Source organism: Sus scrofa, chromosome 8 (assembly GCF_000003025.6).
Source record: "Sus scrofa isolate TJ Tabasco breed Duroc chromosome 8, Sscrofa11.1, whole genome shotgun sequence".
Taxonomy (NCBI): domain Eukaryota; kingdom Metazoa; phylum Chordata; class Mammalia; order Artiodactyla; family Suidae; genus Sus; species Sus scrofa.
Window position 1 is genome coordinate 131,059,758 of NC_010450.4, and position 25,850 is coordinate 131,085,607.

Consider the following 25,850-nt stretch of genomic DNA (forward strand, 5'->3'; position numbering starts at 1 on the left):
CTCACCTTTCTCCTCTTCTCCTCCACATCATTTCCCCCGACTTGTGTTACTTCTGCCCCACAAATGTCTCCCTGATAGGACCTCTGTTGCTTATTCCCATTGGCAGTAATGTAGCCCAGAACCCCGATGGCTTGTTTTAGTCTGTCAGTTCCACCATCATCCTTCACTTTGGGGTCCCCACTGTTTCCAAATTGTGTTTCCAGAACCAAACCTGCTTGTGTCACGTTGATGCTTCGACACCTGTGGAGGCTTCTGCCAGCTTAAAGGTTAACATTTAATGTCCGTATCTTGATTTAGTGAATTTTCAAAACCTTCTTCTATGTGTGTGTGTATAAGGTATATATATTTTTATATGTATACATATTTATAAATATATATATGCGCACACACACACATATGTGTGTGTGTATACATTTTTTTCTTCTAGGGCTGTCATAATGGGGTACCACAGACTGGGTGTCTCTAACCACAGACATTAATTTTTCTCACAATTCTAGAGGCTGGAAGTCTAAGATCAAGGTGTCGGCAGGGTTGGTTTCTTCTGAGGCGTTGCTCCTGGGCTTGTAGATGGGATACAGCCTTCACTCTGTCTTCATGTCATCTTCCCTCTGTGTCTGTGTCCCAGTTTCCTCTTCTTACGAGGACACCAGTCAGGTTTGTTTAGGGCCCACGCTAATGATCTCACTTATAACTTCATGACCTTTTCAAAGACCCTACCTCAGTACATTCTGGGGTACTCTGATGGGGTGGGATGGGGGTGTTGGACCTCAAAATATGAATTTCTGATGGGGACACAGTTCAGCCCATAACCACCCAAATTTTAGTTTTCTTGCCTGGTTTCCTATCCCGCACATCCATATGTGTAGCACCTGTCACCGGTTCCCTGGGCACTCAGAACATGCGCTGCTTGTCACCTGATTATTATTATGGCCGCTCGTCACCTGATCATGCAATTTACCTGTTGGGGTATCTGTGTCCTTCATTTAACAGCGAGCTTCTCAAGGGTGGAGCTGGTGGGGCTGAGGCATAGGCCTGGCTCCTGCCATCCATCAATTCCTTCGGAAGACATTTCCTATGCACTGGATTGGGAGCTGGTGTGTAGAGCGGAGTATGACGTGGCCTCTGCCCTCAAGAAGAGACAGACCAACCAGAAATAACTGTCCTGGGTGATGCCTGTCATCCAAGGAACCTCTAAGGATGCCAGTGCCCCCAAGAGAGCAATACTAGAGGGCATAGTCAAAGACTTCCCAAGAGACACCCGGCCAGAGGAGAGCCAGGCTCGAGAACAGAGAGCAGAATCCCAGCCAAAGGGTTCTGTTGAACAGTAGGCCTAGTGCAGTATTTTAATCATGTGATTATCTGCATCATGCATGACACTTGCTAATAAAAAAAAAAAAAATAGATTCCACTCCAAGTCCCCACTGCAACCTTATAGATTTAGAAATTCCAGGATTTCAGGCCTAAAATTCTGAATCTTCTCAGAGGATTCTGGGGCAGCCTAGGTTTGCGAGGCTCCAATATGTTCCGAATGAATGGGGTTTCATAAAACCTTTCTGCCATACTCCTAGCACTTAATGGTCACCCACGATGCCATTGCCTTCAACCCCAGGTCTGGAAGAAACGTCTGTGGTCCTTGAGTCCGACTAGCGCTTTGTCTTGTGCCTGCCACTGTGCTAACTCTGAGCCACGTCCCAGCGGTGTGACCTGGGGTGAGTGGCTTTCCCAAGTTGTGCCTGTGAAAATGGAGCTAATAATAGTGTTCCCTGCACAGGGTTGTTGCGAAGATCAGGTGAATACATACATGTAGGGCATCGGAACCCTGCCTGGCACATGGTAAGTGCTCATTATTAGCTCTTGTATCTTACTTATGATAAATATTTTCATCTAGGAGTTCCCGTTATGGTGCAGTACTTAACGAATCCAACTAGGAACCATGAGGTTGCAGGTTTGATCTCTGGCACCACTCAGTGGGTTAAGGATCCAGCGTTGCCGTGAGCTGTGGTGTAGGTCACAAACGTGGCTCGGATGCCGCATTGCTGTGGCTCTGGTGTAGGCTGGTGGCTACAGCTCTGATTAGCCCCCTAGCCTGGGAACCTCCACATGCCAAGGATGCAGCCCTAGAAAAGGCAAAAAGACAAAAAAAAAAAAAAAAAGAAGTACTCTTTAAAAAATTTTTTTTTCATCTATTATAATTGCATATTTGGAAGTATGTCCTGCCAAACTGTGAACTCTTTGAGGACGGACACTCTGATGACCAGGACAGACGATGCCACAACAAATACTGAGCACCTACTAGGTGCCAGGCATAACACCAGGAGAGAGTGCAAGCAGTGACACAGGGGAAATGCCTGCCCTTAAAGAGCTTGCATGCCCCGTGGATTTGTTGGAAGAATGAATGGATCTAGTCAGGGGCAATCAGTTATTTTTTTCTTTTGAGGGCAGTACCTATGGCACATGGGAGCTCCCAGTCTAGGGGGTGAATTGGAGCTGTAGCTGCCAGCCAACACCACAGCCACAGCAATGCCAGATCCGAGCTGCATCTGTTCCCTACACCATAGCTCATGGCAATGCCAGATCCTTAACCCACTCAGCAAGGCCAGGGATGGAACCCACATCCTCAAAAGGATACAGGTGTTGGGTTCTTTACCTGCTGAGCCACAACAGGAACTCCATGGTGTGACCATTTTAAAGCACACAGCTAGACTGCTGACTTAATTCCTCACATAGAACTCTTTTTAACTTACTTAATTTTTTACCGCCACTTCTCCTCGGGCTCCAAGCGCCCTTGGTATAGCTTATGCCCTCAGGAGGCTATTATAGTCACTGCTCAAAGTGCTCTTTTCAATTTTGTGCTATTTGTTCCCCAAGGATATTTTGATTTTCTAGAGTTCAAGGTTTAGAAGACAATTGATTTCTGCTTATTCATTTTTTTTTTGTTTGTTTGTTCTTACTGTCTTCTGCTAGCTGACCTAGAGTCCAAAGACATAAAGAAGAGAATGCTGAGTGGGAAAACAATTCCAAGGAATAGCAAATACATTAACTAAATTGCTAACCATGGATTGGCTTTAAATTCTGTGCATTTACCATGCATAGGAAATAATATTATTATTTTAGACAGAATATGCAAAACAAAAATACTATGTGAATAGATCCCTCAGGGAGTTATTGCTCATTGAGATTCATACTTGGAGTCTAAGTAACAATAGATGGGAGAATATAATTTAGCAGGAGTTCCCGCTGTGGCGCAGTGGTTAACAAACCCAACCAGTATCCATGAGGACATGGGTTTGATCGCTGGCCTTGCTCAGTGGGTTAAGGATCCGGCGTTGCCGTGAGCTGTGGTGTAGGTTGCAGACATGGCTCGGATCCCGAGTTGCTATGGCTCTGGCGTAGGCCAGTGGCTACAGCTCTGATTAGACCCCTAGCCTGGGAACCTCCATATGCTGCAGGAACAGCCCTAGAAAAGGCAAAACAATAATAATAATAATATAATAATAATTTAGCACTGAGTCGGTAGTGAAGGTTCTCAGCATGAGAAGGGGTTGAAAGGAGCGCCTACTCAGACTGGCATGGGAGAGAAAGGTAGGCAGGGCCAGATCGTGGAAAGTCTCAGATGTGCGGCAAGGGGGACAGACTTTGTTCTGCAACGAATAATAATAAAATGCCCCCTTTTACAGTGTCGTTGACTTCAAATATGAAATATTCTTTCGAAGACTGTAACTCCTGTCCCCAAAGAATGTACATGGATTGAAAATGTGTCCACACATACATGGTTCAGACTCAGATGTGTGCTTACCTGAAATTTGAATCATAAATCATGGAAAGAAATGTGATTTTTAAAAATGCACAGCAATATTTGTGTAATGTAACTTGGATAGTAGTTGAGTCATTGCTTCATTTTTTGGCGGTGCTCATGACATGCAGAAGTTCTCCAGCCAGGGATTGAACCTGTGCCACAGCAGTGATCTGAGCCTCACCAGTGACAACGCCATATTCTTTTTTTTTTTTTTTTTGCTTTGTTTTTTAGGGCCTACAGCATATGAAGATTCCCAGGTTAAGGGTTTAATCGGAGCTGTAGCTGCCAGTCTACACCACAGCCACAGCAACACCAGATCCGAGCCACATCTGTGACCTATACCACAGCTCATGGCAATGCTGGATCCTTAACCCACTGAGCAAGGCCAGGGATCACACCCGCAACCTCATGATTCCTAGTCAGATTTGTTTCCGCTGCGCCACAGCAGGAATTCCAACAATGCCATATTCTCGCTCTTTTTTTTTTTTAAAGGCCTATTTATTTTTAATTTAATTTAATTTAATTTATTTATTTTTGGGGGTCTTTTTCTAGGGCTGCACCCATAGCAAATGGAGGCTCCCAGGCCAGGGGTCTAATCAGAGCTGTAGACACCAGCTTAAGCCAGAGCCAGAGCAACGTGGGATCCGAGCTGCATCTGTGACCTACACCACAGCTCACGGCAACGCCAGATCTTTAACCCACTGAGCAAGGCCAGGGATCGAAACTGCAACCTCATGGTTCCTAGTCGGATTCGTTAACCACTGGGCCATGACGGGAATTCCAATGCTAGATTCTTAACTGCTAGGCCACCAGGGAACTCTGGATCCATAGCAACTTCAAATACTATGTTCTGGAAGTTTCACTAATAATTTCCATGCTAGACTTCATAAATTCTTCACCAGCTGTTTAATATGTATCCTGTTCAAATCCTTATTCACTCTCTCTGGTTCACGCTGTTCTGTTTTCTGCTTTCACCTGGACAGGTTTTTCCGCTTCAGAGAACCTAGCTTTTGCTCAAGCAGGTCCTATAAATTTCTCTCCCTTCCCTCAGATTCTTCCCTTTAGTACCCATCTTAAAATGCAATTTCTTGGAATTCCCGTCGTGGTGCAGTGGTTAACGAACCCAACTAGGAACCATGAGGTTGCCGGTTCGATCCCTGGCTTTGCTCAGTGGGTTAAGGATCCGGCGTTGCCGTGAGCTGTGGTATAGGTTGCAGATGAGGCCAGGATCTGGTGTGGCTGTGGTTGTGGTGTAGGCTGGCAGCTATAGCTCCTATTCAACCTCTAGCCTGGGAACCTCCATATGCCATGGGAGCAGCCCAAGAAATGGCAAAAAGACAAAAAAAACCCCAAAAAACAAAAAACGAAAAAATCGCAATTTCTCATGAGACGTTCTCTCTTATTCAATAAGCGAGGTACACAAACTTGTATTTTTCTTTATCTGGTTGTTATGTCTCATGGCCCTATGACACATTTCAGTCGTTTGTAGGGCCTGAGATACTGTGTGGGATTGATAACATAGCCTGGTTGCTATTCTGCTTTTATTTCATCTGTATGGTAGGTTCTTCTGGGGACACACTGTAAACCCTCACCCCTTAGTCTCAGTGCCACCAAGGACACTCAGCGGAGCCATGGAAAAGGCAGCCTTCGAACAGTCTGGTCTGATTGAATGCATGGTGTGCTCCACACTTCTGACTTATGCGTTGTTAAAATTGCCTGTGTTGTTTCCTGTTTTGCTTGTATTTTCCGTGGTGAACCAGTCAAGCAGATGCAAGCTGAAGTACCCACGGATACCCACAGATTCCACCTTCCAGGGGGAAATCCAAAAGGAATCTCTGGCATGTGTGGTGTTGCTTAGCAACCCACCCAAACAAACATGTTTCCCTTGCAGTTTTTTTCTCAGTCCTTATTTATTCAAGCACATTGTATCATAGAATTCTTAACACTGGACATCTGAACTCAACAGGAGAAAATTTGGTGTTTGGGGCTTTATAAGAACTGCCAGCCATACAAAAACATTTGTTTTATTTCTCACTTTACTGCTCTAATCATGCAAAGTTAGGATCTGTAGTAGTCTTCATGTCTGGAATTTGGTTTGGATATGTCCCTGCTTCTGGGGGGTTACCTTGGCACCATCGTTGGTTGGCACTGTGCTTTTGATGACCTAATCCCTCTCTCTCAGTCTCCTTCTCTGAATAATAAGGTTAAATGTGAATCTTCCAAATTCCCACAGAATTTATTTTTTTGGGCTGGGCCTTTGGCTTGCAGAAGTTCCTGGGCCAGGGATTGAACCCACGTCACAGCAGTGACCTGAGCCAGATCCTTAACTTCTAGGCCACCAGAGAACTCATCCCACGGAATTTTTGTTGACGACACAATGAGGGAATATTAATAAATTCACCAAACACTTATAGAGTATCCTCAAGATGCCAGGCCCCATGTGGAATTCTGGGATGTCAAAGATAAGACATAATTCCCACCTTCAAGTCTTTTCAGTCAAGCATGCCGCTCACGCCTGAAACCAATATTGTAAACCAACTATACCTGAATAAAACAAACACACAAATGAAAAAGGATGCCTGGAAACATCTTTTCATCATTTCCAAGCCCTCGCAAAGACTAGTGAGTCTCTCCGGACAGGTATCATCTCCTTTTGGAAACTTGCTTAGCCACAATCCTGGCCCCTCTGCTTGAATTAACTTACCCCTCTACCTTGTAAACACTTAGCCTAGCATTTACCATCATTACTGCAATGGTTTTCCTGAGTCGGCATGTAAGACCTGGGTTTTGTTTAGCAGCCTAGCAGCCACTTCCCTTTCTTATAACAGTAATGACACTGTCTCAGGAAACCACCCCTCCCCCATCCTGAGTCCATGAGGGCCTCAGATGTGGCCAACACCCCCACTAAGCTCCCACGTGGTGGGCATGGATGCCAGGCTTAGCCAACGAGAGTATCGTGTCCCCTGAGCACCTGTGAATGGTCCTTAAGAACAGGCGTGGAAGTTGGTTCTGTCCCATGGAAGTCAGGACAGAATGTCTTTTCTGAGTTCTTGGAAAGGAAAAGCTTTTCTTCGCACTAGATTTGGAGTTATAAGGATGTAAGTCTAGACAAGTTGGCAGCCACAATATTTATGCTGAAGGAAAAAATGAAGCCAACAATATATATATGAAGAAAAGCCTGTATAGTGTGGAGAGGGGACGAAGACCCAAGTTGAACTGGTGGTGATGTTTGAGGGGCCATGTTATTCGAGAACGTTGTGAAATACATTTTGAAGATTTGCCATATTCCAGTTTTGTCAGATTCAGGCATATGTCTTTATCCACGTTCAAAAGAATTTTGCATCATATAGGGCAAAGAATAGAGCTCTTTGGAACACTCTGTGAGGCTTTTCTCTTCACGAACTCAAGCGTCTTCACTATCGCCAATTGGGTATAGTTGTTCGAACATTTTGACTACAACTCTACTTTCACTAGCCCAGATTTCCAAAAGGACATCAGAGTTTTTCCCAAAGCCTTTGATGCCAACGTAGATGATGTTTACAGCTTTCCCAGGATCTACCAGGCTTTATCGCATATCTGCTTTATATACCTCTAGCATAATCTCAGATACAATTAGGGTGCAAAAGGAGTTGTCCTTGCCTGAAAGATGCTTGTCATTAGCTTGTAAACACAAGCCATACTCACATAAAGCAATTACCCCATGAGTGTTATATGGTACTCATCTGGGAAGGTTTTTATTGTTATGGTGGTTGACGTGATTTTGGTTGCTGTTTAATAAGAGTCTGGAGTCTAGGTCCTGAGGATTCTGATTCACTGTGTGTCAGGTGGGTCCTAGGAGATGGAGAATGACCAGATTCTGATGCAATCATTTGAGCCCCTGAAACTGGCACTAATTGAATCTCTATCTATCCTTGGACTTTGATAGCCAAGGATTCTTTTTCGATTAATTTATTTTAGGTTAGAGTTTCTGTCTCTTGCAGTTGAAGTAGGACTGACTAATAGATTGGAATAGAAGTGAATCGTACAGCCTGGTAAGAGTTATGTTAATAATATGCATGAGATGCTACCTCAATACAGGATTCGGCCCCCTTATCTGAGCTGAGTAGGCTAAATAGGGCATACAGGGTGGCTAGTAGGCTAAACAACTCTGTAAGGACAAGGTCCAATTTAAGAAAATTTTTTCCTATGGATTGTGAATTTTGTGTAATACTTAACAAAACTTTGCTTCACTTAAGGCCATAAACATTTCCGTCTATATTTTCTTCTAGAAGTTTTATTATTTCAGATTTTACATTTCGGCATATAGTCCATTTTGAGATAATTTTTGTATATGGTGTGAGGTATGGATAGATGGCTTTTCTTTTTTTTTTTTTACACATGGATATCCAACTGCTCCAGCACTATTAGTTGAAAAGACGGTCCTTTCTGTATTAAATCATCTTTGTACCATTATTGAAAATCAATTGACATTTGACTTTATTTCTAGACGGTCTGTTCTGTTCCTTTGATTTGCGTATTTAATCTTTTACTACTACCTTCCTGCTTTGGTTACAGTAGCTCCCCTCCCACTCTTCCTCATTGGCTATACAAGATATTTTGTGAATTTTAATGGTTTTGTTCAATGATTCTTTCTGGTCCCATTCTCTACTTTGGTCCGACCCATAAAGGGGTACGCATCGTTTTATCATAGAGCTGTATCGAGCTTATGTCAGGTTTCCGTTTGAAAGATATTTTGAAATAATTTACAAATGTAAATTTGAATATCAATGTCAATGTTTTAAATTACATAATTAATTCATCAGTTTTTTTTTCAGTAGCCTTATAACTCTTCTTCTGAAAGCTAAGGATATTAGCAAATATATACTCTCCACTTGAAACACTTTTAAAAATTAATAATAAATTTTATGTAGCCAAAGCCTATAAACTTTCATTTTTCCTAAAATAATAAATGTATTTATTTTGTATATTTAAACTCATCACAAGTACTTTTAAAATAGGAACTGCCCTTTCCCGAGTTCTCTCTATTGATTTAATGCTTTTGGGATAGATGTTCTTTTGTTAAGCAGTTTTTGTTTTTGTTTTTTAAGAAGGACTCACTAACGCCTCATTGTTCCTAGAATCTGTACAAAATTGAGAATGCCTTTCTGTTGCCATAAACATAAAACAAATGGGCTGGGCACAATATTTTTGGCTCAATCTTTTTTTTTCCCCTCTTGTTTTCAGTATTCTGGAAACATTTCTCCACCTTCCTCTGTCATTAAATGTTGCTATGGAGAAGGAGGAGGGCCAATTAAGTCCACATTTTTTTTCTCCGAGCCCTAGCTGATGACTTCATTTTTCTGTCTAAAAGTTACCTGCTTAGTGAGTTTTTAAAAATCCTATTCCAAGAATACGTAGTAGTTTTTCTGGGAAGTATTGTACAGGTTTAATCAGCAAATTAAAATTTTCATTAATTTCAGAAAAGCTTTCTACTTTTATAATTTTGAAATATTCTGTTTCACTTGTTTTGTTTTCTTAATCCAGGAATACCAATTATGCTTATGTTGGAACTACTGTTTAATTTCCATATGACCTTATTTCTAATGATTTCTCTTTTTGTCCTTTTCTAGTTTTGCTTTTAATAGGATTTTTACAAATCTTGTCCCCCGTGTTACTGTACCTTTTATGTTTTGGAAGTTTTAAATGTGGCTTTTATTTCTCTAATTATTTCTTTAACATCTTTAATTCCTCCTGTGAATTATGCCAGCTCACTTTTCACTCCTGCATGGTTATATATTTCATTTGGTCTTTTTCATTTTTTAAAAGTTACATTATTTTTAAAGGATGTCTATTTCTAGTCCGGATGGAGCAGCAGAAACATAATTACCACTTACCTTAAATAAATTGAAAAAAAAAACTAAAAATTTATGAAGAATGTTTTCAAACACTGGACAACAGGCAGTGAATAGTAAACTTTGAAAAAATATAAACAAACAATGTGCGTCTTATGGCTTCTCCAGTAATTCTCAAGACAATGACTGCAGGTTACAAAGCAGTCTGCCTCAGTTGAGAAGACAGAATAAGTTGAGAGTGTGGGGAAGCCAAGGTGGGTAGAATTCACAAAGCCCCAGAGAGGAGAAAGCTGCACAAGGAAAGAGCTCCAGAATTCTCCAGGGTGTTGCCCTTCAGTCCTCAAGGCATTTGAAGAATTTGTCTGAGGAAAGAGGAAGAATTACCAGAAAGGAGCAGGTGGAAAAATTCTTGATGCTCTCACAGGGTGGAGAATTTTTTAAATTCTTAACATCCAAAGTAGAAAACCCGAGAGTTCCCATTGTGGCTCAGCAGAAATGAACCCGACTCGTATCCGTGAGGACTCGGGTTTGATCCCTGGCCTCGTTCAGTGTGTGAAGGGTCCAGTGTTGCTGTGAGCTGTGGTGTAGTTCCAGAGCAGCAGCTCCAATTGGACCCCTAGGGGCCCCTGGGAACTTCCATATACTGCATGTGAGGCCCGAAAAAGCAAAAAAAAAAAAAAAAAAAAAGAAAAGAAAAGAAAGTAGAAAAACCTTGTAAAACATGGAATGTTGAATAGGAACCTCCTAAAGGTAATGCCTCAGGAGTGGGGTTGAATTAGCCTAGAATGAAAGCTGCTCTTTTCGGTGTAACTCCCCGTCAAAATAGCCTGTTGAGTATGTCGTCTTTTTCCGAAGTGAGTCTAGGTGATTTTAAGTGCCGTGTTAAAATTTTCACCACTATTATGTTCTTTCCCCCATATTTAAAGCCTGTGTTTTAGATCTGTTTCAGCTTCACAGCACAGTTGAGAAGAAAATGCCAAGAAGTCCCATATAACCCCTGCCTCCTCTTATGCATGGCTTCCCCCGTAATTAGCATCCTGATCAGAGTGATACGTTTATTACAATTGACGAATCTATATTGACACAATATTATCCCTCAAAACTAATGTAAACCCTAGTTTACATTAGGGTTTAGTTCTGGTGTTGTACATTCTATGGTTTTGAACAAATTTGTAATGAGATCTCTCCGTTACTCTGGTCTATAAGGGAGAGTATCTCTACCATAAAAATCCTCTGAGTTCTGCCTACTCACCCCTCTCTCATCCCTAGCCTCTGGCAACCACGGACCTTTTGACTGTCTCCATAGTTTTGCCTTTTCTAGAATGTCATCTAGTTGGAGTGGTATTGTATGTAACCTCTTCAGATTGGCTCTTTCACTTAGTAATATGCTTGAAAGTTTTCCATGTCTTTTCATGGCTGTTGGCTGAAAACACTATAGTTTATTGAGCCATTCACCTACTACCTGATATCTTGGTTTCTTCCAAGTTTTGACAATTATGAATAGAGTTGCTATAAAAATCCATGTGCAATGTTTTTGTGTGGATATGTCTTCAGCTTCTTTGGGTAAATACCAAGGGCTGTGATTACTGTATCCTGTGGTCAGTGTATGTTTAGTTTTCTAAGACTGACCGTCTTCCAAAGAGGCTGTACTATTTTGCATTTGCATCAGCCATGACCCTTGTCAACACTTGATGTTGTCTGCATTCTGGATTTTGGCCATTCTAACAGCCAAGATGTCTGTTAAGGCCTTTGCTTCATTTTTTAACCATGTTGTTTACTTTCTTATTATTGCTTTAAGAGTTCTTGTATATTTTGGATGACGGTCCTTTATTAAATATGTTTTTTCAAAATATTTTCTCCCCGTTTGTAGCTTGTCTTCTCATTCTTTTGACATTGTTATTGAAGAGCAGAAGTTTTAAATTATAATGAAGCCTAGCTTACAAATTCTTTCATGGATCCTGCCTTTGGTATCATATCTAAAAAAACCATCATTATACCCCAGTTCATCTAGACTTTCCTTTTATTATGTTTTCATCAATTATTTATTGTGATTGTAGTAGTTTTTGCTATGTAACATTTTGCTGCCTGGTTATTTGGCCTATAATCATTCGTAATAGTTATATATTTATTGGACTTTTAACAATATAGAATAAACTCGTAGATGCATTGCATGCTATTTGCTTTTTAATTCTACTTTGACAGTAATGTTGCAATTCTTTAAAAAATGCATCTGTTTATAAGGGAAACACTTATAACAAAGAGGAATAAAAATGATGTAAGATTTATTGTAATTATTATTTTATCATTATATGAGTATGCTTTTGAACAGAGGGGCTTCATCTATTTACATTTTTTTTTCTGGCATTATTGCGATATGATTTACATATAAAATTTTTATATAATTAGGTTGTATGGTGTGATTTAAAAAAAATTTGTACTATATTGTGATTTAATGTACATACGTATTGTGCAATGATTACCAAAATCAAGTTAATTAACACATTCATCGCTTCACATGGTTACCGTGTGTTTGTGTGTGTGGTGTTGTGTTGAGACCACTTAAGACCTACTCTCTTAGCAAATTTCACGTAAATACAGTATGATTAACTATAATCGCCATGCTGTACATTAGATTTCCAGAACTAATTGACCTTGTTACCGAAAGTTGGTACCCTTGACCAACATCTCATTTCTGTCACACCCAGCCTTGGGAATGACTGTTCTACTCTCCAGTTCTATGAGTCTGAATTTTTTAGATTCCGCATATAGGTGTGATCACTAAGTATTTGTCTTTCTGAGTCTGGCTTATTTCACTTAGCATTATGTCCTCTAGGTTCATCCACGTTGCTGCCAACAACAGGATTGCCTTGTTGTTTTTACGGCTGAATAATATATATGTATATATATATACACATATATCACATCCTTCTCCATTCATCTGTCGATGAACTTAGATGGCTCCGTGTTTGGTGGCTGTGGGTACTGTTGCAATGCACATGGACGTGCAGCTATCTCTTCAAGACACTCATCTCATTTCCTCTGGGTATCTACATCTAGAAGTGGGATTGTTGGCTCATACAGCAGGTTTTGTTTTTGTGTTTTTTTTCTTTTTTCTTTTTAGGGCCATACCTGTGGCATATGGAGATTCCCGGGCTAGGGGTCAAATCAGAGCCGCAGCTGCCAGCCAACATCACAGCCACAGCAATGCCAGATCGGAGCTGTGTCTTCAACCGACTCTGCAACTTGTGGCAACACCGCATCCTTAACCAGGATCAAACCCCCATTCTCATGGCTAATAGTCGGGTTCTTAACCCGATGAGTCACAAGGGCACTCCAGAAATTCTATTTAAAAATTTTTAGGAAGCTCCAAACTGTTTTTCATAAAGGCTGTGCCAATTTACATTTCTACCAACACTGTATAATGCACTTTGAGTTAATTTTTGAGTATGGTATAAGATTCGGGGCTGATTTTTCTTTTGCATGTGCACGTTGTTTTCCCAGCATTGTTTTTGGAAGAGATTATCCTTTCCCTGTTGAATATTTTTGGTGCCCTTGTCAAAGGCAAGTTGACCATATATATATGGATTTATTTTGTAGCTCCTAATTCTGATCCATTGGTCTCTGTGACTTTTTATGCCAGTACTGTAGTATAATCTGAAATCAGGAAGTGATGCTTCCAGCTTTATTTTTTCTTTCTCAGGATTGCTGTGAGAGGTTTTCCCATAAGCATTCCTAAATACTTTATTGCACGTCTCTTAAGAATAAGGACTGATTCACTTTCATAAACATAGTGTAAGGACCACACCTAAGGAAATTATTAATAATTCCCTAATATCATCTAAAGTATTGTGTAAATTCAAATGACCATAACTCTCCCTCAAGTGTTTTTTATCATTTTCTTTCTTAATCCAGGAGTCAAAGTCCCTGTTTTACCCTTGGTTGCTCTGTTTAAGCTTTTAATCTAGAAACTCCCCTCCCTTTTGCTCTCATCACATTGACTTTTTTGTAGGACTGAAAGATTTAGGAAATAAAAACTTTCCCAGATGCTCAGTTAATTTGAATGTCAGATAAACAATGAATCATTTTTTACTATCCTATGCCCCTTGCTTACACTAAAAGCTGATTTGTTGTTCATCTGAAATTCAAATTTGAGTGTCCTGTATTTTATGTGGCAACCCTACTTTTTGGAAAGTTCAGGTCTGTTATATCGCAGAATAGTTTGATGTCTAGATTCGTTTGTTTTCTTCTGATTTGAATCCATTAAACTTTTTTGTTTGTTTTATTCTGTTTGTCTTTTCCGGGCCACACCTGAGGCTAGGGGTCAAATAGAAGCTGTGGAATCTGAGCCACATCTGCGACCTACACCACAGCTCACAACCCGGGATCCTTAACCCACTGAGCAAGGCCAGGGATTGAACCTGCAACCTCATGGTTCTTAGTCGGATTTGCTTCCGATGCACCACAACAGGAACTCCTGAATCCGTTAAACATCTTTAAAAAAACATTTCATAGGTGATGGTGCGACTTCTTACTGTGTCACAGTGGGTGGCACACATCTGGTAGTCCCATGAGTGAAGCTGTTTGACTCTGGCTGAAGAGGGTGAGTTCTAAATCTCTCTAGTTAAAAACATCTTCTTCCTGGGAGTTCCTGCTATGGCAAAACGAGTTAAGGATCCAGTGCTGGTACAGCTGTGGTGTAGGCTGCAGCTGCCGTGTGGATGCAATCCCTGGTCCTGGAACTTCCCATATGCTGTGGACATCACCCCCTTTCCCTCCAAAAAAGCAAAATCATCTTCTTCCTTTGAAATGAGCAATTAGTAGGGTGGTGTTCTGAGGCCAGGTGACTATCCTTGTCCCAATAACCATCTGTGCGATGATTTTAACATTCATTAGGGATCATTTCCTGAGTCAATATTACGCTGTGAGTTGCAAAATGATCTTGTCATTTTGTTATTTCTTCAACAGTTATTATGAGCTGGAATTCATCTGCAAAGAAAACCTTTTTAAATACCCTCTCCTAGAGTATCACTATATAGACATGGAATTTAATTCAATTTGTTATCATTTATTACTGCCATTATTCTTTTTATTCTCAAATTACTCCAGTTTTGGCTAATGGAAGCCCCCTTCAAGTCTGCTCTTTGGTTCCTTGGTCATGACTCCATTTCATCTTTGAGTGCTTCCTTGCTTAAACAGGTCTGCCACATTCATTTTTTAATTCATTTTGCCCAAGAACAGGAATAAGCTTCTTCTCTAAGAGCCTGTGACATCTCTCCGATTACTGTTGTCCTTCTCAAAGTCTGTTGCCTCCTCCCCACTTAGTGGTACTGGACTTGAACCCTGTAAAGTGAAGGTGTTTCCTTTGCCAGCTGGCACACTGGCACGCTTTGTCAGCAGAGGGCGCTGGAAGGACACTGCAGCCTTTTTGGGCTTCTTGTTCCTACAGAGCCCCCATCAACAGCTCAAAGAGCCAAAGAGGGGTGCGGGGTGTGTGTTGGGGGTGACTCTTCAGCTGGTTTTGCTGGCACCCTGGCAGGCAGTTTCCATTGCCTGCTTGCCAGCCTCAGTCTACTGGTGCTGCAGTGGGATGTGCCCTGTTTGGCAACCTGAGCCCACCAGCTCTAGACAGGTGGGGCCCAGGATGACACTGCACACTTCTCTGTCATCCTCTGGGCTGTAGCTCCACCCTCCTTAATGAAGTCCGAATCTCAGCTTTGGGGAGAGGGCCCCCCTTTCCAAATTGCCCCTTGTTTGAGTACTCTCAATCCTATGGCGTCGTTAAGTTTCTTCTTCTTCTTTTTATCTGCTCTGGTTAACTTCGTTTCCAGTTAATGATTCTTTATATAAAAAATTTTCCCTGTTCAAACTACTGGTGTGTTTCCTGCCTTCTGAGTGACTGACAGAGTACCGTTCTTTAACGGTAGCTCCATTCAAAGATGCAATTTCAGGATGAGCTTGGTCATGCCCTTGGATTTGAGCACAGTGCTGAGTCACTTGCCAGTGGGAAGTGGGATGCGTGTGTTCTACGGCAGCTGACAACGCAATTAACAAAGCTATCACCTGTGTTTGGTTGTGATAAAATGCCAACAAAAGCAAGTGCCTTTGGAGCCCAGTGCACTTGACTAATGATGACGACAAGGATGGTGGTAGCTTGGTCTCTTAGGGCTGCTGAAGACTGGGAACCTTATAAACAAACCTTTCTTTCTAACAGCCAAGATGAAAGCATCAGTAGATTTGGGGTCTAATGAAGACTTGCATTTTGGTTTACTTTTTTTTGGTCTTTTTGCCTTTTCTAGGGCTGCTCCTGCGGCACATGGAGGTTCCCAGGCTAGGGGTCTAATTGGAGCTGTAGCTGCCAGCCTATGCCAGAGCCACAGCAATGTGGGATCGGAGCCGCGTCTGCAACTTACACCACAGCTCACGGCAACGCCTGATCCTTAACCCCCTGAGCAAGGCCAGGAATCGAACCCGCAACCTTGTGGTTCCTAGTCGGATTCATTAACCACTGAGCCACGACAGGAACTCCTGGTTTACTCTATTTATTAGCTGGCACCAGAGTGTTTTTTATTAGAGAGGCTTTGCAGTCTGATTTAATATTTGTTAGGACTACTCCTCCCCCATGGCTTTTATTTTTTTTAGGATTTTCCTTCGTATTGTGGTTATGTTTATTTTTCTATATGAACTGTAAAATTAGCTTGCATTGTTCCAGGGGAAAATTTTTACTTTAATTTTTATTGGGGATTACACCACATTTATGTATTATTGAGGGAGAAGTCACATCTTTATGACGTTGCATTTTCCTGTATGAGAACAAACAGTATCTTTCCATTTGGTTAAGGCTGTTTTTTGGCTTACAGGAATGTTTCATGGTTTTCCAAAATAGTTTTGGCTCATTTCCTGTAAGTATTTTATCTTCTTCTTGTTTCTGTATTAAATAACACTAAATATTTTAAAGCGTCACCGTTAGTATTTTTAATGTTTTAATTAAAATTTTCATTTTTTAAAGTTTTATCAAAGTGCAGCTGTTCACAATGTTTGATAATTTCGGCTGTGCAACCAAGTGAATTCAGTTGTGCCTGTACATACATTCATTCCCTTTCAGATTCTTTTCCTACCTAGATTATCACATAATACTGGGTAGAGTTTTCTGTAGGTTTTTATTTAATTCCCTAGTAACCTTGCTAGTAGTTTTTGTGTGTATGTTCTTAGCTAAGTTTCATATCATGCTACCCATCAGAACTAGTTACTTATTGTTTTTAGTACTGATTCTCTGTTTTCTAAGTGTAGTACTACATAATCTACATAAAGAAATAACTTATTTCTCAAGTGACCAGACATAGTTCCCAGTTCTATACAGTAGGATCCCATTGCTTATCCATTGCAAAGGCAATAGTTTGCATCTGTTACTGGTGATGGAGCATGATAATGTAAGAAAAAAGAATGTATACATTTATGTGTGACTGGGGCTTCTCGCTGTGCAGTAGAAAATTGACAGAACACTGTAAATCAGCTATAATGGAAAAAAATAAAAATCATTATTAAAAAAAGAAATTATTTCTCAGTCTTATGCACCTACATGCTTGTGATTATTAGCTTATATCTCCAAAACTATGTTACATAGCGGAGGAGAGAATGGATATACTTGCTTTGTCCTTGATTTTAATGGGAATGTCTATAATGTTTCTTAAGTATGATGATAGTTTTTAGGCTAAGATATAAAATATTTCATCGTGGTAAGGAAGTTTCCCTTAATTTTTGTTCTATTATTATGAAATTAGGAACAAGTGTTGAAATTTGTCAAGGGGTATGTAACACTTTATTATTTGCTCATGATTCTTTCTTTTTTCCCTTCACCTATCTTGCTTCACTCTGAGGGGAGCTCAGTATATTCCTTTGTATTCTTTTATTTTGTTGTTGCTGCAAGAAGTTAAGGTTATGGATTTTCTGTGATCACTGGTTTACCTGTATGCTATTGATTTTATGTTTTCACTTTAATTCTTTTTCAGAACTTCTGCCATCCAAGGGCAACAAAGCAAGAGATTTATGGAGAAAATGAATACATAATGATAAGAAACAATAAAATTGATCTGTGACTGCATCTAGGCTTTGCTTAGCTTTTATATCAGCTTGGTGAAAATTAGAAAAGGTTGCTCCCACTGAGCAAAAGTGGTCTACAGATCCCTGCATGATTGGAGGGTATCTGGCTGAATATCACCCATCACTTGGCTCCTGTTTCCTTGACTAGGAGCTTAAGATCAGCCAGAGGCTCTATGGTTGATCCAGCAGGTCATAGATTGCTCTCTACTAAGTCCAGCACATTCATGAAAATGGTTACATTATTAATTGCTAGACAACTGTGGGAAACCAAATAAGAAACACAAATGACACCACCAAACGCTCATTACATTCGAGATATTTTATTCACACCAACAAAAATAATCAACAAAATATACACTAATTTAAAAAACAAAAGATCAGAGTGACATGAAATTTTATATCCTCTCTTATAAGTGTGTCAGTGTTTTGTTTGCTTCTACATAAATTTCTATTCATAAAAGGATAGCAAACATTACAAATCAGTGACGGCTTGTATTTCTTATACGGAAAGACCGTCGACTAAACCCTGAAGCTTTTAGTTGACAAGGGTGTTACCATGAAGCCACACACTAAACTAATGATCAAAAATATTATTTGTTTCCAGAGCCACACACATATACATTCACCAACTAAGCTGAGAAATAAGCCTTTCATATTTTCTCCCACCTCGCTACAATGTGTTTTTTTTTCTTTTTACTAAAAGCAAAGTAAGACATTGTATTTCTCTCAGTTGATCTCAGAAGACGCACTCTCTAATTCATGAGAAACTCGAAGTTTCAGGTGTTTGTCTTCTTCGCTCTTAGAGTCTGGGACCAGCTTGTCTTCATGGCTGTGGAATTCTTGGCTGACTTTGGGATTTTCCTGACTCTCAATCACATTGGAATGCTCATTGCTCCCATCATAGGTCTTGATCGTGTATTCTTTGGACTGCTCCTGGCTGCGGGTTTCCACACTGCGGTCATCCGGCTGACTCGTCTCCTGACTGTCCTTCTCTTGGCTGTCCAAGTCAGAAGCCACGTGCAGGCGCTGGGCAACGAGGATGGCCTTGGGGGTACCATCCGTCTCCTCACTTTCCACATGTGACGTGAGGTCTTCCTCTGTGGCATCCAGCTGCTGAATCACAGCAAAAATGGGAGAAGAATTAAATGAACAGCCAGGGATGGGAACACTGTAGCTCTTTTCTGCTTTCTAACTTTCAGGCCAGTGTATTCTACAGAAATGTCTAAATGTGGCTGAAGTAATAATAATAATACCAGTGTGTTACTTTTTTTTTTTTCACCAGGTCCTTTTACTCTGTCATCTCCTTTACTTTAATAGGCACATCCATTATCTATGCAAGGAAATCTACGAGGCGGGTCTCGTCTGTTTTACATAAAGGGAAACGGAATCAGAAGTTAAAAAGTAATGTGAGTAGTAAATGGCAAAGCCATGTGCCAAATTCAGATCCTTTGACTGTGGAGTCAGTGTAATTTGCATCTCTCCAAGTCTTCTTCTGCATTGAATTTCAAAATGTGACCATGATAGCATGAAAAAGAATTACTCTTTTCGGAAGTCCTTTTTAAATTTAAAACAGTGAATAGAATAAGTGCTTTATAGCCAGGGTTTGGAAAAACTGCCTCGTGATTGAGAGACAAAATTAGGGAGAAATTATGTGGATTTAAACACAGGTTTTGTGTTCAAGTAGTCATGCTGGCTGAATGAGCGAATACATGAGCCTGCCGATTCTGGTTTCCTAGGACAGGGCTCTCCTCGGAACCATCGGCTGCGTCTGTTTCAGGATTTACCTGGGCTTCGGATCTGCGGAACTTCTTAGATTTTGACCTCAGTCCATAGACCACACTATCCCCGCGGCCATCATTGGGGTCTCCCGTGGGGACAGCCGGAGTGACGTCGGTTGCTGGGGTGTCGGTGGGGAAATCGGTGACCAGCTCATCGGATTCATCGGAGTGATGAGACTCGTCGGATCGGTCAGCGTCGTCAGCGTGATCAGCTTCCTCGGAGTCCGTGTCCCTGCTGTCCACGTGGTCTTCGTCGTCGTCGTCGTCCACATCGTCTGTTTGCTCAGGGCTTTCGTTGGACTTGCTTGGCAGGGTCTAAATATCGAGATGGCCAGAAACATGGGTGTGAGAGTTTTTAATTTCCCCTTAGCTCGACAGTGCATCTGCCGCTTACTATCTTCCTTTCGTGTGAGAATCTTTGCAGTCAGGACAATGCACTCCGTGGCCCTTAGGCGCTAAAGCCAGCATCTTCTGATTTCTCTTTTAACGCAATGATAAGTGGCATCATATTCAGGCATTTTTTCTGGCTTTCTCACAAAAATTATTTTCATTGGTATTTTCAAGCCAAATATCTGAGTACGATACGTACGTAATAACACTGTTTTTCCTTGTTCACATTAGACATTATTCAATTTCCTGAATTCAATAATGTAATAAATACAGATACTAACTGTGGAATTTCTTTTTCTATTTGAAATGAGAATTCTCAGGCCATCAGAGCATTCATATATCAGTAATGTGTACCCCCCCACCCAAAATCCCTTCCCTATTAGTCCGGATAATTAAAAGTGACTCTGTTATCCATATATATATATATATATATATATATATATATATATATATACTGCAGCTCAAAATCAGTTCGTGTCTATTAAACATCTGATTAGCAAATATACTGGGCTATTTATCTACCTTTCCTTATTAGAGATTCTTAGCACCTTCAAATGGAATCTTAAGGAAGACAGCTTTACCTTATCCCTTTGCTTAGGAAATATATGAATAGTCCCAATAAAAAGAAGAGCTATTAAAAAACTATAATGTTAGGAACAGAAAAGTTCCTGGAGGCAAAATCTTGTTTTTGGTAGGCATTATTTAGATACTTATTAGGTATTAGATGACATCAACCACATACCTTAAATAACTGCAAAAGGCTTAGTATTTCAAACAGACATGAGTCAACACTTCCTGCCACAGTAAACGTATTTGTAGAAACCTGGTATTTTTGACATTTAGGAAATACTTGCGCTTTTGGTGAGCAAATTTTAGACGTGATATTTACTGGATCATTTGCTAACGTAATTTTGCCGGAGTTGAGCCCTGGCAGTGTCACTAGGAGAAAGAATGGCTTCCTTGGTCCCTCTGTGACATGCCGGACCTTGGATTCAGAGTGAAACTCACCTCTTGTTTGAAGTCGTCCGTTTCCTCCGAGGAAATAGTATTCTGAAGAAGGAAGGGCACAGATCAGTGTACATCATACATGCTTAATTTTTAAATTCAGAAGGTAGCCTTTTCCATCCACAGCAGGTCTTATTTTTTAGCCTCATTGGTGGATGGCTTTGCAGGGAAGACCACATGGCAGATCAGTTGCTCGAAGTTCATGTTTACCAACCAGCAGGAAAGAGCCATTTCATCAGGCTAAATGACCTGCTTGGTAGTTACAATTTGTGGTGGTGGTTCTTTAACCATGAGAATTTTAATATTTAAAATAAGTTAAAATCAAAAGTACCTGTGGCGCTAGGAAAGTCTGCTTCTGAGATGGGTCAGGCTTTAGCAATGTGGCTACAGCATCTGTGTATTTGTTGGAAAGCTACAAAAAAAAAAAAGAGTTGCACATTTGTCATTCTAGAAAAAAGAAGCAAGGATCTCTAAGTGATAACCTGAAAACTTAGGATAAGCATAACAAGCATGACACAGTCAAAGAGAGCCTTAGATATACCTGTCATAAGGTCTTCTTTCCGGAACATTCCTTTAATAAACTCTTACTTAGCACTGACTGTGAGCCAGGCATACTTTCAAAACTATTTATAAATATTCCTTCTCTTAATCCTGGAGTAGGTGTCATCCTCATTATTCTCAATCCCATCTTGCAGATCAGGAGACATTCAGCCACAGTGAAGTCAAGTGAGAGTCAGTGGCAGAGCCGGGGTTCAAACCCAGGGGCTCTTCACACTGGTGCTAACACTGCTTTCCTGTGCTCTGTGTGGCAGCTGAAATTCCTCTCAGATGAGGCCAAACTGAAGCGGAGGTGCCCTCATTTAGCCCTGCTCTTCCTTGTTTTCTTTCTCTATGGAACAAGGAAGAAACTCTCCATGGCTTTGGTGGCCACGAAACATATGGCTCTTTAAATTGAAGTTGATTTAAACAAATTTAGTTCCTCCACGGCACAGCCTACATTTTGAGTGTTCGCTGGTCACATGGGTCTAGTGGCACCCCAGTGGACAGTCAGAAATCTAATATTTTACTGCTTTAAGGTGCCAAAGGCATGAATGGGAAGGCCTTTTATGTAGACAAGTCGTTTTTCTGGAACATGGCAATAATATGCTAGGAACGGAAATTGCAATGAACAGGTGTCATCGGGCAGGCTGCATGGCCCAGGGTAATCACTTCACATTTCTGCCACTGAAAACGATTACCCGGGGTTTCCAAGAGCTCCTTCAGAGCCACCAAGGAGGGGACAAGCAGGAAGGAAACCAGTCGGTAGCCCTTTGGGTTTCCCATGGCTGGCTTCAATCAGAGCAGCTTCATATCAGGCCTCTGTGAAAGCTCTTGCTCAAAGAAGGGGCTCCTGGAATTAAAAGATGTGAAACCTACTGGCCTAGTTGAGTTTACAAGTTCCCTCTTTCTTTTCTTTAAAATATAGATTTACGTAAATGCTATATGCATAAATATGTTATCTTCGATGTATTTTATACATATTTGGATGATAGGTGTAATACAGGCTTTTCTATATTTATAGGATAAATGTATAATTTTAAATAGAACCGGAGTTCCCACTGTGACTTAGTGGTAACAAACCCGACTAGTATCCACGAGGATGCAGGTTTGATCCCTGGCCTCACTCAGTGGGTCAAGGATCCGGCATTGCCATGAGCTGCAGTGGAGACTGCACATACAACTTGGATCTGGCATTGTGTGGCTGTGGTGTAGGTCAGCTGCTGCAGCTCTGATTCGACCCCTAGCTTGGGAGCCTCCCTATGCTGCTGGTGCAGCCCTAAAATGACAGAAAGAAAGAATATATGGATAAGAAAAACAAACTAAAATCACTCATAGGTAACCAGTGTTCCTCTTTGGAGGTTCTCTTTAGAGACTTTCCATATTTCCTACCGGCTCTAGATTTCTAGGATTCTAGAAGGCTCAACTCTTTACTTATCTCCCAAGTGTCAGTGAACAACTGACACTGCCACGGCTTCCTGGGCCATAGTTTAGTCTATTAAAAAGGCACAAAGTCCTGCCTTAAAGAGCGTGACCCCTGTCTTCTCTGCAAATATTACTTTTCTGGCTTCTTACTGTGATTCAGTACTTGTGCTCTTAACTCAGTTTGGAAAACAGACACACTCACACACACCCACTTGCACGCCCAAACACACACAGCGATACGTCTCCTAACATCTTCTTTAAGCCATCTCACTGCGGTGTGACCCCAGGCAGCTCTCTACTGGCCTTTATTCTGTTCTTCTGGAATTGAACTCTGTGTGCCTTTTTGTCCAAGCTCCCTGGGACAATGCCCGCCTGTTGCCTGGCTGGCACGGTTTCCCCTCTGGTGGGAGGGGCAGTACATCAATGGCGCTACAAATCATTGTAATCAAGAGTTTGCCTTGGTTTTATGCCTGGTGAGAAAAATGTGATCTGAAGTCATCTGACAAGCACAGCGGATATAAACAGCATAAATAGACTTCCTTTTTTCCCTATAATCAATAGAAATTTTATATCATTCCTTTTGTTCTCTTTAAAAAATTAATGTATAGTTGGTTTATGATGTTGTGCCAATTTCTGCTGTACTGCAAAGGACTCAGTAAATTCTTTTAAAATATGATTTTCCATCATGGTCTATCCCAGGAGATTGGATATAGTTCCCTTTGCTCTGCAGTAGGACCTTGCTGCCTATAGATTTTCTTTTTATGATGGCCTTCTCAGCAAATATCTTAGGAGCTCTTGGGACTGTTCTGGTTATACCAACTCACCAATGTGTGAGGTGAATTTTAAACTTGACCTGCCCCCAAGTACAGCAAAAGATGGAATTTCGTGCTACTGGAACAGTGTGTTGACTCATGGGAACAAAAAACCACACAAGTTCATAGAACTCATTTTACGTAAATGATAATGGCCCAGAGCAAGATTTTATTCTATTAAAATATTTAGTTTGGTTTTAGGAGATGACAGTAATTAAAAGCAATCCTGTGCGTGGTACTGGCCTAGAACCGTAGCAGGCATTCAATACATACTTCTAACTTATTTTGTTTAACTATGAAATAAGTAAAATTGCCGTATGTTTGTAGTATATCTTGCACCAGTGGCATCGACAATTTAACCAGATGATAAACCTTAAAGATACTCACCAGCTTTTCCTCCGAGCTGCCAGAATTAGTCTGTTTAACCTTTGAAATAGAACATGGGAAGAAAGATTACAGTGAGAATGAGTTCCTGGCACACTGAAGCACACAATTCATTTATTTGGGGGAATTCTGTTTAAGATTCAGCTGTACTCACTGGAAGGGCAGAGGCGAAGCCCCAGAGGCAGAAGGCTATCACTGCAATTCTCATGGTAATGATTTTCCTGCAAAATACTTTGTAAGAAATATTTGATCTTCTCCTAGGTTAAAACAATGACATCTTTTCAAGCCACCACATTACAAAATAATCACGAAAAATATATATATATATTTTTTTCCTATAGAAATACTCTCTACTACTTAGAGAAAAATTTTTTCTTTTTAATTTTATGATCCTTTGAGTTAATATTTGTTAGGGCACCTCTATTTTCCATCTCTTACTGTTAGGCAAGAGAGAGGGGGATTACATACAAGTCTTATTTAGTCCCCTTTAAAATGTAGAGTTTCAGAGATATGCCATCACTACCCGATATCTCCAGCCATCTAAACCTAAAAACAGATCAACAGTAATTTAATTAAAATAATAAGCTAGAAGGGGAACACATTTTTTTTCAAAGACGAAAAATACAAAGAGAAAGAGGGAAAATAAAAGGAAAGAGAGAAAGAAACTTGCTGTCTCCATTTTCCAGCATGCATTTCAAGGGCGATTTTTCAGCTTAAATTATTTAAAAGGTGCTACTTAAGTGAAATGAAGCTGTCTCTAGAGTTAGTAATTTAAGTAAGGTGTTCTAAAATTTGAAATGAAAAATTAAACACTGAGAGCAGTTCACAGCCTTTCTATTTGTAAGTCTTCATAATGTCATGTGGGTATTTTGGTGAAAATGTTAACAGCTAAATACAGGGGTGAAAATATTCAGAAAGGGTTTCTTTCCCTTGAAAACAGGTAAGTCAAGTCATTAAAAATTAGCATTATCACCAGCTTAACATTACCACTAAATATTATTTTCCTTCTAAATGTCTCCACCATCAACTGTCCATTTAAAATGATGCAGATACCATCGTAGCTACATATAATACATAGGCATAGAATTTTATTTTTTTTCTGATGGCAAGAAGTAGTTATAATTCTTTTGAGGACTCCGTGGACATATTTTTAAGTTTTATATTTGACTGTCTTTCAAAATAGCCAGTCACCTTTCCCGCAGGAGATCTGCCCTGGATCTGACATGCTTGTTGGAAAGACTCTTAGAACAATTTTAAGTCTGATTACCAGCGTTTGCGGTTAAACCCTTCTCCTGACAACTTGACCTTCCCCGTGAAATGAAACAGTGCCTACCTACGACAGCAACCATCAGCGGGCTGTAGGCTTACCTTGGTCTGCAGCCCCGCGAAGAGTCCAGTCCCGGGAGCAATGCTGATGCGGCTGTCAGTGCTGCCCTCTGGCCTCCGCTCGCTGCTGACAGCCTGGACCTCCCCTGAATTTAAAGGCTGCACCAGACATCCGCCACCAACACAGGGGGCGGAGAGATGTGTCATGAGGTTTGTGCCACTGCCCAACCCACTTGCTCCCACACTTCCCCCTCTGGTTTTGTGGTTACAACACACACACACACACACACACACACACACGCCCTCTGCAGTTAAAACATTACTTATGTACAATGTCATTAACTAGCTTTTTCGTGAATAGGATTGGCTCTCAGCATCCTGGAAGGGCATCTCTGGGTCCCCTAAAAAAGCGGGGGGCGGGGAGAGAAATGACTAGTTCTTACAAAGACTATATTAACTCTGAATTAGA

At 40.8% G+C, this 25,850-nt stretch overlaps 1 protein-coding gene across 4 annotated transcripts; it reads right to left on the reverse strand.

Annotated features, from left to right (window-relative positions):
- Positions 18,029–25,577, reverse strand: SPP1 (secreted phosphoprotein 1). Of its 4 annotated transcripts, none has more exons than XM_005667005.3 (7): positions 25,424–25,577; positions 24,210–24,276; positions 24,059–24,097; positions 21,229–21,309; positions 20,901–20,942; positions 19,509–19,817; positions 18,029–18,834 (listed from the first exon to the last, which is right to left on the reverse strand). In XM_005667005.3, exons 2-7 carry the CDS (start codon positions 24,261–24,263, stop codon positions 18,451–18,453), a joined length of 909 nt encoding a protein of 302 aa, XP_005667062.1. In that variant the 5' UTR covers positions 24,264–24,276; positions 25,424–25,577; the 3' UTR covers positions 18,029–18,450. The 4 variants fall into 4 exon arrangements, with proteins under 4 accessions (XP_005667062.1, XP_005667061.1, XP_020956123.1 ...); XM_005667004.3 differs by having other exon boundaries at positions 18,029–18,837; positions 24,210–24,312; positions 25,424–25,574; XM_021100464.1 differs by having other exon boundaries at positions 18,029–18,837; positions 24,210–24,286; positions 25,424–25,571.

Bases quoted from the DNA above. Each gene is read 5' to 3' on its own strand.
- SPP1 (XM_005667004.3), bottom strand. From the start codon at position 24,263: ATGAGAATTGCAGTGATAGCCTTCTGCCTCTGGGGCTTCGCCTCTGCC. The intron at 24,098-24,209 runs GTGAGTACAGCT...TCTATTTCAAAG, and splicing joins GCTTCGCCTCTGCCCTTCCA to GTTAAACAGACTAATTCTGG. The intron at 21,310-24,058 runs GTGAGTATCTTT...TTTTTTTTGTAG, and splicing joins GCAGCTCGGAGGAAAAGCTG to CTTTCCAACAAATACACAGA.